We start from the raw sequence: 12,409 nt of genomic DNA on the forward strand, positions 1-12,409 counted from the left end.
TGATGACCTCATCGTCCATTACGTCGTTATTATTTCGAGTGGACATTCAATCACCATTCATTTACATCCAGAAAAAAAACGCATCTCGCTTTATATACACATTGAGCGCGCACAATGAAACTATTTATTTTTTATATATATTCCCACTGAATGTACCCAAATGGAAATTCGGTCAAGGGATGTGAAATAATAAACAAAACAAAACAAAAAGCGACAGTTGGATTGTTTCCAGAGAAACCGTAAACATCCATAATTTATCAAGGATATTTTCATTGGACTTAACTAAATTGGACACCGTTTCCATGGTTAATTAACATGAATTATAAACAGGACATTATAAAAACTTAACAGAAACGTTTATCATCATTACTTACTTATATGAAAATCATAAATTCTTCTTGTAAGAACAAAAAAATGGGATTTTTTTAAATTAATGATTTGCGCAATTTTCATATATAAATAAGAAGTATTTAATTGAAATAAAAATGATTATGACGATGTTGCATTAATAAATAAAAAGCACGTACATCGAAATTTATGTGTTGAGACATTAACGGAGGCAAACGGGAAATTAGTCGGGGAAAATTGAGAATGGCAATTAATATTGATTGGACGATGATTAAAAGTGATGATGGCGGTTCTCCTCCTGTTTTTCATTTTTAATTAATGAAAAAACATCGATTTGCCGAGAGAGATACATTTCGGATTTGAACTTCAACAATAATTTATTTATGAAATAAAGATGTTTTTACTTAGGAATTTGAAGCATTGTGGTGAAATTAGGAGATCAAGACTTTCGAAGTATGAAATTATTGTTTCTACATTTAGGTAATCAATTAAAGAATAGAGTTTATATATTTTTTTATTGAAAAATTTAGGTTTTTAAGTGTTGATAAAAGCATACAAAGATTTGTTGTTTGAATGGGTGAAATTTGGAGATGAAGACTTTCGAAGTATGAAATTATTGTTTCTATATTGAGGTAATTAATTAAAGAATAAAGTTTCTATATTTTTCATAGAGAAGTTTAGGGTTTTAAGTTGCAATAAAAGCATTCAAAGATTGTTTGAATGAGTAAAATTTGGAGATGAAGACTTTCGAAGTATGAAATTATTGTTTCTATATGTAGGTAATCAATTAAGGACTAGAGTTTCTATGTTTTTGATTGAGAAGTTAAGGGTTTTTAAGTGTTTATAAAAGCATTCAAAGATTTGTTGTTTGAATGGGTGAAATTTGGAGATAAAGACTTTCGAAGTATGAAATTATTGTTTCTATATTTAGGTATTCAATTAAAGAAGATAGTTTTTATTTTTAATTGAGAAATTTTGGTTTTTAAGTGTTGATTCAAAGATTTGATGTTTGAATGGGTGAAATTTGGTGATGAAGACTTTAACAGTATGAAATTATTGTATCTATATTTAGGTAATCAATTTAAAAATGATTTGATGTTTCAATGTTGGAATATGGTTGGAATTGAATAAGAATTCCAAGTATGAAATTATAGCTTGCTTGATTAAATTGCATCTGTTTTTGGACAATCAATTGAAAATTCAATTTGAAAACCATTATAAGCAGATGCAAAAAAAAAACATACTCGATGGCCTCACTTTCCTTGCGCCATTGTCTTCACATTACATCACCACAGTTGACGAAGTTGTACATCAAATGTTACCAAACAGGTTTTCTGCATGGGCCGAGAGTCCATTTGCACGCGTGACGTTTCCTCTTAATTCATCGAGTTTGTTTATTAAATTTAACTTAGATTAGCGTCACGTAAAGCCATCGTCGTTATATCCATTAGCATAATCGTTAATGGCGCAGAAGTGTGGATGGAAGTGATGCCTTTTTTCGCGAGTACGGCGAAAGGAAGTCCCCGATTTACATTCAGAAAACCTTAATGACTGTTATAAAACTCTCCTTTCGGTTTTGTTATTCTTAGCAAGGTAATTATGAGAGAAGAGAAGAGAGTCCAATTATCTTTACGCTAAATATACCAATCTTCGGATGGTTATATCTTCCAGGATAATGGTTTTCCAAGGAAATTTGCAGGACGTAACCCAAGTTTAACTACTCAATTCCAAGAAAAATAAGCTTACAATCTTCAATAAATCAACATTCTATCAATTAACTTTTGTGTAAACTTTTAGTAATAACTTTAACAAATCGTTTCGATCTTAAAACAAACATTTTCGAAATAAATACTTAAAAAAATCCTTTGGTTCTTCAATAAAATTAACTTTTATTCGTTTATCAATCTTCTCAATTTTACTTCAAAGAGATTAGTGAACTTATTAATACTATTATTATCTTTGGTATAATTAACTATATTTATTTACAGAATTAAAAGATTGAAATGAAACTTTGATGGATGAAGAAGTAGCAAAAGCTGAATTTGTATAAAAGTGGAGGATGATGATGGAATTTGCGAAGTTGCGCTAAAACGAAACACTGTCGCAATTGAATTAACAGCTCGCAACGAATTTGCAGATTTAGCAAGCGAAGAGTAACAAATAAATAAATATAGAGTGAAACACGAAACAGGACGGAAAAGGGGGAGACCTGGTGATAATAAAAAGCGTGATTCAAAAAACTGAGTCACCGTTGGAAAACAGGAACAAAAGAGAGAGAGAGAACAGTAGACAAGCAGACAGGCATACATCACGAGGCGCGCATTCTTGCGTGAAACAAAGCTGTACAAGTAACGAAATCGAAAACCACTACAATTCCTGTAAATTCATACATATTTGATAAAAAAAATCCATATATTTCTATATAAATAAAAGTTATATAATTTATTAATGAAAAATTATGGAAGTCAAGTTTAATAATTGCATTTGATGAAGTGTTATTAATGGTAATTCTAAAAATGGATTTGCAGAAATGGATGTGAAGAAAACGTTCTATTTTAAAGACAGGAATGAAAAGTTTTTTTTTTGCACAACAGACATATCGTCTCCACTAAAAACACGCCGAGACGTGCAAATACCAAGTGAAAACGGTAGACGACGGCTGAAAGACATAATTTATGCTTCTAATGTAAATAACTGAATTCCTCGCGTGATTTACTCTGAAATTTCATGCGAAAACACAAAGCAATTATTAATTAGTCCTTCTGTAATAAATTGAAGTATTAAAATTAAACTAAAATTAAAAAAAAAAATAGACAGTTTAAGTTAAAGAAAGTGAAGTATGTATGTATGTTTATAAATTATAAAAAAAAAGAGTTGTATATGTTGAGAATCTACCCCTTGCTGAGTTGTCTTGAAGGAAAACATTACTCTTGGTTGAAACATGTTAATATATGATTTTATATTTATATGAATAAAACAATTTATTTGCTTGGGAAAAACCGCATCGAAATCTACTTAATAACCATTCTTGCACTGCAAATTCCAGCGAATCAAATTTACATAACCCAAAGAAACAAGTTTATAACGTTCACAATACCGTTTCCATCGAGTAGAAAGTATTTGTTTTTTTTTTATTGCTTCGTTTCGTCTGAGTCAAGTTCGAAGGAATCTGCGTGATTCAAATGCGAGATTTGCAAAGTAGGTGCGAATGTGAATCACGAAACACTGAAGAGGTGATCTCAAGAGGGAAAATGCAACGAAACAATTTCACTTTGTTCCAATGATAATTGCTGCGTTATAATGGAAGAGAAGCGAGAAGCGAGGAGGATACTTACAACGAATTATTGCATAATGCATTTAATTAAAAACCGGGTATAATTAAAATGCAGATTCACTTTTCGTCGTTCGAGGACGCAATTAAAACTTCACTCAAATTGTAAGCAAAAATAAAACACACACTTTGATGCTTTGTGCTGAATCTCTGTTGAAATTCTAGTTTTCATTAAAACAGATGATTTTTTTTTAATTTTTAGATTCAAGATGCTTTAGTTATGAAAAAGTTTTTTTTTTTAATTAAAAGTAATCAACAATTGAAGATATAATGAAAATATATACAAACAAAATCGATTTCTTTAATTAAAAGTAATCAAGCAATATAAATATGTAAACTTTAATTTGTCTCATGTTGAACTTTTTGAAAATAATTAGTTTTTAATTAAATTACGTTTTTTTTTATATAAAAGGACCAAAACTGTCAAAATGAATCACGCCTCTTTTGGTATTTAAATGAGTCGACCGTTTCAGGCGTACTTCTAATCTGGTTTCACATACTAGTTCTCGTTATTTTTTTTCTTCCCTCCTTCAAGAAAGCTCTTTATAACTGGTTTTTTTAAAGCGCTCCAGAAAGGAAGGGAAAAAAAACGTTATTTATCTCACGAGCTTAGCTCACAAAGATATTAATCATGCTTTAATTAATAAATTCAGTGCAATTATCTTGATGTAAACAGTTCATGGTATAAATAATATAGTATTTCTTAAAAGGAAAACAATATTGCAATTCATGAATTGAGAAAAGTTTCAGGTATGAATGTTTAAAGATTGTATTGTTTGTTACATTTGTTTAAATAATATAAATAACGTACCGTATGAACATCTCCGAATTTGCCTGTTACGGCTCTCTCCAAAGGCTGGTGATTGGATGGATGGTTACCCATTGCACTAGAATGACTTGTTGCGAATCAACGAGAAGAATCACCACCGCGAAGAAGTGTAGAAGTACCCTGAGGTAGTTGTTTTTTTTTGTGTGTATGTATAAATATTTATAGCGTGAATCCGCAAGAGAAATGTTCGCTTCGCATGGGCCGAAGAGGAGAAGAGGAGAGAAGAAAAGCGCAGATGTCGCGAGCCTCTTTAAGGCAGATGCAGCTTTAGGGTTGCCAGATGTCCGAAGAATTGATGCAACTTAAGGGCATCTCAGATGGAAAACCACACAGACACAAATACAAATACACTGGAACGTGCACTCACAGAAGCACAGATGAATAAAATAATCCAAGAGTTAAAAACTTCGATCGGAGAGATGAAGAGTTGTCGCGGCAAACTACCGGTGTGTGCGGTCACTTTCTTGCCGGATACCGGTTAACCTTGATGGAATTCTTCGGAGGATGATAGAGGTATACGAGTCGTGTTTAATTGTTGTTGCTACTTTTCGGTTGACGATTAATGGAAACGCGATTCCTCTTCTGCGGTGTTTTTCTTGATGATGTTGATGATGATGCCCGATGGTGCTGATGGTACCCGACGAACGCGACGACTGGCATAGCAAATGCCGACTGGTTGGGGGCTTTTTGACGGTTAATTCTTTACAAACAGTTTTTCAGTCCCCACACTTCGTTACCGATCACACGTATTAACCATTCCGAATACATCGGAGCCAGGTAAATAACTACACAGGTAGCTGAACGTACTGCTCTTTCTACTTTCGCTCGACTCGACCAGGTACTGCTTTCCTCCTCTACAGAAGACTCTTCCTTCTCGCTCGCTCCCTTCCAAAATAATAAAGAAAAACCGTCCCTCCGGTCTACACGAGAGTAACACGAGTCGAACGGAGAAGGAATACTGTTCTGAGGAGAAACTCGACAATGGATATCTCACTCTCTCTTTCTCTTCTAGCTTCTTGCGTGCAGCTCAGCTTGCCACCTAATGAACTAACCGGAGGAGTCCGTACGTACGTAAGTTGCTTGGATTCGGAGGAACAGCAGCCTCCTTCTCCTCCTCCCGTTCGACATCATTGGATTTGCATTCCGGAGGTGCTATTTTTAGATTTTCATCTTGTATACACACACACGGAAGAGGAATCTTGTAAATACGATATTAACATTAATCGATGTAATCGCATATCATTGCTGCCCTTGGATACGCAAATTGGATATATCCCCATTCCTGAGATGCTTCGCAATCCGATAATTTCTAAACAATGCCACTACAGCAATTGAATACTACTCCTTGTTTCATATTAAAATTGATTAATCCACACTAATTACGAAAAGTTCAAATTTAGTATTATTTCAATAAAAAATCTTTAAAAGACGCAAGTTTGTATGCAATAAAGTAGTGTTTTCTTTCTTGATGATTAATCCATTCAAAAATCCATAGTTGAAATTATAAATCAATCAAGTTTGAATGTAAGAAACACGCAACTTTATAACATATAAAGTTTGTAAACCAAGAAATGTATAATTAAATAATGTTAGATATCTATAAAAAGAGCAATATTCTTATTTGCATGTAGTAATTAATTAATTAAGATTAAGTTAATTATTCAGATTTTTTTTTTAATTGATTGATTTAACATAATTTATGTACACAAATTGAAAACGTAAAATATAACAAAATTGAGAAACCAATTATAATATTGATTAATTAAAATATGTTAAGAAGTGAAAAATGCACTAATTAGTTAGATTTTCTTATGAAACTAACATAGTTGATACATCAAAAATTGAAATTTGAAAAACAAATTTTATTAATTTCTAGATTAAACTAAGAAATATATAATTAAATTGTTTTCTTATATATAAAAAGAGCAATTTTCTTATACTTGTACTAATTAAATTGAGATTATGTTAATTCTTAATAAAAAATTGATTAATCCACACTAATTACTACATGCGAAAAGTTCAAATTTAGTATTATTTCAATAAAAAATCTTTAAAAGTAAGAAACACGTAAGTTTGTATGCAATTACATTTCTACGAAAATAGTGTTTTCTTTCTTGATGATTAATCCATTCAAAAATCCATAGTTGAAATTATAAATCAATCATGTTTGAATGTAAGAAACACGCAACTTTATAACATATAAAGTTTGTATTTACTTATCATTTAAAAATGAGAAATTACATTTTATTTATAAAGTTTCTAAGAAAAGTTCATTGTATTATATCATTAAAAAATTTTAAAAATAAGAAACACGTAATTTTATAACTTATAAAGTTTGTATTTACTTATCATTTAAAAATGATGAATTACATTTGATTTATAAAGTTTCTAAGAAAAGTTCATTGTATTATATCATTAAAAAATCTTTAAAAATAAGAAACACGAATTTTATAACTATAAAGTTTGTATTTACTTATCATTTAAAAATGATGAATTACATTTGATTATAGTAAAGTTCATTGTATTATATCATTAAAAAATCTTTAAAAATAGGAAACACGTAATTTTATAACTTATAAAGATTGTATTTACTTATCATTTAAAAATGATGAATTACATTTGATTTATAAAGTTTCTAAGAAATGTTCATTGTATTATATCATTAAAAAATCTTTAAAAATAGGAAACACGTAATTTTATAACTTATAAAGATTGTATTTACTTATCATTTAAAAAAGGAGAAATTACTGTTAATTTACAAAAAATTTCTAATTTCTTTTTACTAATTTACTATTTAAAAATCCATTCTTGAACATATACAATTCGTATTTTCTTTTGTTTATCATTTCCAAAAAAGTAGTAATATTTCATTCACTGTGAAAATAGGGAGAAAGTATACAAAATATGAAATTAAATTGAAAAAAAAACTGTTGATTATATAAAACAACTATTATTTTGCATATTCATCTTTGAAATCTTAAAATTTTATATAAATTTAGAAAATATTTGCTATATTGATGTGTTAATACTTAATATAATTCATATACAAAAATTGAAAATATTGAATTTTCTAATACAAAAAAATGCGGTGGCAATCAAAAGCCCGACAACCGAAATAGCGTCAATCAAATTCCCGACTATAACGAAATCCCGGCGTTTGAAATCCCGACAGTATCGAAATCCCGACAACCATAATCCCGACTATATCAAAATCTCGACAACCATAATCCCAACTGTATCAAAATCCCGACTATATCGAATATGTCTTCAATAACATTTTTAAATTATTACAGATCGTAGTCACTTTTAAATTGTTATTAATAATAAATAACAACAATTAATAACTAATTGTATTTCATATTATTTCATAATGTTAAGGTTTGTTATGAATAATTCAACAAAATCAAATTTATTGTTATTAAAAATAAAATTGTAGCACGCTCCAAAATAATTTAATAATGTTATTGTAGAAATTTTCGATATAGTCGATAGTTTGTCGAGATTCTGATACAGTCGGGTTGATGAGATTTTGATATAGTCAGGATTTCAATACAGTCGGGATTTCGATAGACGGTATTTCGGTCGTCGGGCTTGCGATATAGAACCAAAAAAAATTAAATTGAAAGAAATGTATCACATACAATTGATTAATTAAAAAAAAGTTACCAAGGATCAAATGAAATAAAAAGGAAGAGAAATAAAACACTTATCAGAATGTTTCTATTTATGACCATATTCCACGTAATGTTGTTCTATTATTAGACGTTGCTCACACGCGGAAGAAACTTGAGACATGTAAACGTTATTAATAAAAATCAATACATTCTTCGTCTTCAATTCAATTCAATATTTCATTGACACCCTTTTGACCTACAGTATTCATACGTTCATTGCTAAATGAACGCCAATATTCATCAGAATGTATTCATTAAAATTAGAAAACATTTTTTTCTAAACCAAGAAATGTATAATTAAATAATGTTAGATATCTATAAAAAGGGCAATTTTCCTATTTGCATGTAGTAATTAATTAATTAAGATTAAGTTAATTATTCCGATTGTTTTTTAATTGATTGATTTAACATAATTTATGTACACAAATTGAAAACGTAAAATATAACAAAATTGAGAATCCAATTATAATATTGATTAATTATAATATGTTAAGAAGTGAAAAATGCAGTAATTAGTTAGATTTTCTTATGAAACTAATATAATTGATACATCAAAAATTGAAATTTGAAAAATAAATTTTACTAGATTAAATATTAATTTCTAGTTTAAACTAAGAAATTTATAATTAAATAGTTTTCTTATATATAAAAAGGGCAATTTTCTTATGCTTGTAATAATTAATTAATTAATAATTAGTTAATTCTTAATAAAAAAAAATCTTTCAGATTCAATTATTTTCGAAATGATTTAATATAATTTATGTACAAAAATTAAAAACGTAAAATATAACAAAATTGAAAATCCCAATTATAATATTGATTAATTAAACTATGTTAATAAGTGAAAATGCACTAATTAGTTAGATTTTCTTATGAAACTAACATAATTGATACATCAAAAATTGAAATTTGAAAAATAAATTTTATTAGATTAAACTAAGAAATATATAATTAAATAGTTTTCTTATGTATAAAAAGGGAAATTTTCTTATGCTTGTAGTAATTAATAAATTGAGATTAAGTTAATTCTTAATAAAAAAAAACACTTTCAGATTCATTTATTTTTTTATTGATTGATTTAACATAATTTTTGTACACAAATTGAAAACGTAAAATATAACAAAATTGAGAATCCAATTATAATATTGATTAATTATAATATGTTAATAACTGAAAAACTTTAATAAGTTAGATTTTCTTATGAAACTAACGTAATTGTTTGGAATTAAAATTTGAAAAACAAATTTTATTAGATTAAATATTAATTTCTAGATTAAACTAAGAAATGCATAATTTTTGATATCTACAAAACGGGCAATTTTCTTATATGCTTATAGTAATTAATTAATTGTGATTAAGTTCATTCTTATTTAAAAAAAAACTTTGATTATTTTTCTGTAGTTGATTGATTCAACATAATTTATGTACAATTGAAAGCGTAAAATATAACAAAAATTGAGAGTCAATTAAAATCAATGGCAATCACAAGCCCGACAACCGAAATCCCGACTGTATCGAAATCCCGACAACCGAAATCACAACGTTCGAAATCCCGGCTGGCTCAAAACGTTCGAAATCCCGACTATATCGTAATCCCGACTATTTCAAAATCCCGACTATATCCAAATCACGACTATATTGAAATTCCGACTATATCGAAATTCCGACTATATCGAAATCCCGACAGTGTCTTTTATTATTATAAATTTCTACAATAACATTTTTATGGTAGTAGGGATTTCGATATATTCGAGATTTTGATAGTCGGGATTATGGTAGTCGGGATTTTGACATAGTCGGGATTTCAAGCGTCGGGACTTTAATACAGTCGGGATTTCGAACGTCGGGATTTCAATAGACGGTCTTTCGGTTGTCGGGCTTGCGATATAGACCCAATTAAAATATATTAAGAAGTGAAAAAGTACCAATTAGATAGATTTTCTTAAGAAACCAACATAATTGATACATCAATAATTGGAACTGTAGAAATTCATTTTTTGGTGACATTTACACACGTGCAGATCGAACAAATTATTAACGCAATTTGTTACACACGAAAAAGGGGTGAGAATTGGAATTTCTCATTGAAAACGATGAGGGTTATTTCCATCCGGGTGAAATACATCAATGAAATACCAAAGATTACTTCTGACGATAAAAACATGTTTTATCAGATACACAAGAACGCTTCTAAACCGAAGAAGTGATAAATGAAATCCGGATAGAATCGAAATGCAAACAATTTAATATAAGTTTTTTTTTTCATATATAAAGAAAGAAATAAAGAAGATTTGTCTGTGTTACAAAACACTTTACCAGTTTTCTTTCATTCTTCACTTTTGCAAAGAAAGGCGATGCAAAAAATGATTCTTAGAGAGAACTTGTTAACCTCCGGGCATTTCAAGTTTACCATCATCGTCTCTCTCTTACTTCATCCAACGAATAATGATCGACTTTTAATGTTTCCACTCATTACAGAATCACGCATAAATCTTTGAACTGGTTTATTTCAATACAATTTTTTTTTCCACCGCAATTATTTATTTACAATCATTTCCGATGAATATTTGCAACCAAATTAAATAATTATATCAACATAATTAAATGACGTTACATTTCCTATAAATATTAAAAAAAAAATACTTGCATAATCAAATAATTATTTCAGTTTATGCAAATAAAAAAAAACATTACATAAAAATTGTTATATTTCCTTAATATACCAATTTTACTTAATTTAAGTATAATTACATAAATAGTCTTTGAACTAGTTTTTTCTAATTGTAGCTGAAGAGATGTTTAGAAAAGCTCATGAACATACCTTTTCTTTAACATTCACTGCAAGCGTATCTGGGTTAAGATTATAGACTTATAAGCATTATTTGCCGGACGTAAACGTAGGTAATTTTAGGTAAATACTAGTCAGGTATTTAAAAACCTTTTAAAATGTTGTAAATCAAATACTTAACTAATTAACATTTAATAACTAATCTTTCATTTACCTCAAATTTACGTAATTAAATACTAGAAAATAATGATTTCAGTTTAATACAAATGAGATAAAAAAAATACTTTCTATGATAAATATCAATTATTTTTTTCTAACGACAAATATTAGTCATTTCCTGCACGAAATATTAACGAAGTACTTAATAGTCAATTCTCATAGCGTCACAAATTCCACAAACTCGTTGTATTTCCCATTTACAAATTGTTAGGAAACGGAAACGTACGTAACTTATTTATTGTTTGTTTTTTTCAAAAAATAAATTTGAATATAAATTTATAAACGTTTCAATACAAGTTTCATCTGACGAATAAGACTGACAACTTAATGAAACTTCTGTTAAGTTTTCTTTATTAAAACATTACATACATACAAACAAGTTAACAAGCGAATCATGAAACTTCGACCACGAACTATTCATTAGCAGTTAGTCACAATTGAATTACACGAAAGGCACTTGGATTCGGAGGAAACTTTGGAGCGAAGTTAACTTTCCTCGCTCGAATCGAAAACTTCGGTGGATTAAATCGAACGTCCGTAATTTAATTAAATAACGGATGAAATAGGAGAAAAAAAAACATTTACCTTGCAACGTACACGAAGACGCTCACGTTTTATCAATTACGTAAATCACAACTGCTTACCTGAAACGAAAGAAGAAATAAAATCAATTATAGGTGTTACGAATCGATTTAGTTTATAATTTCAAAACTCGAATAAAAACTTTAGAATTCAATTGAAAACATCAAGTAATATTATAAGTCGCAATATATTAATTTTTTTTGTACATTAGTTTATAAAATATTGTTTTAAATCAAAAAGACAAAGTAGTTGTATACAATTTTTATCTCAATTATAATTAAGAACGTTTCTACTTGATTAAATTAGTTTAATTTAAATCTTTTGAATGGACTGACCTAAAATGTAGGGACGCAAATCTTCATCAAAAAAACCGACGATAAAATCAGCGCTGGGAACGTCGCGAAGCGTTTAATGACAATAATAAAATTGGATATGAGAGAAGAAGGAATATGGGCGAAATGAGGTTGAGTACGTGAGCGGTTTATTAACTGCATCATTTTTCGAGGCGAGTTACAAAAGTGCAACGTTAAAAAAGTTCTTTTTTAAAAAATAAAAAAGAATAATTTGTGAGGTGACATATTTTTCGCAAGAAAACTAACAGAAGCGATGTAAGTGACTTGTTTCGTTCTTGGTACTAA

At 28.8% G+C, this 12,409-nt stretch overlaps 1 protein-coding gene across 3 annotated transcripts in view; it reads right to left on the bottom strand.

Moving 5' to 3' along the window:
- The window catches only part of LOC108564318 (protein numb), a 36,642-nt gene that overhangs the window by 10,149 nt on the left and 14,084 nt on the right, over positions 1 to 12,409 (bottom strand). The window contains exon 1 of one of the 3 annotated variants that reach the window (XM_017923319.1): positions 4,491 to 5,524. The exons of the other annotated variants lie outside the window; for them this stretch is intronic. Coding sequence (XP_017778808.1) covers positions 4,491 to 4,562 — 72 coding nt within the window. The 5' untranslated portion in view covers positions 4,563 to 5,524. Of the gene's footprint in view, positions 1 to 4,490; positions 5,525 to 12,409 lie in introns of those variants that run through there. 3 annotated transcript variants of the gene reach the window in all.

The sequence above is a fragment of the Nicrophorus vespilloides genome, unplaced genomic scaffold, assembly GCF_001412225.1.
Source record: "Nicrophorus vespilloides isolate i.1.1-1 unplaced genomic scaffold, Nicve_v1.0, whole genome shotgun sequence".
Lineage (NCBI taxonomy): Eukaryota > Metazoa > Arthropoda > Insecta > Coleoptera > Silphidae > Nicrophorus > Nicrophorus vespilloides.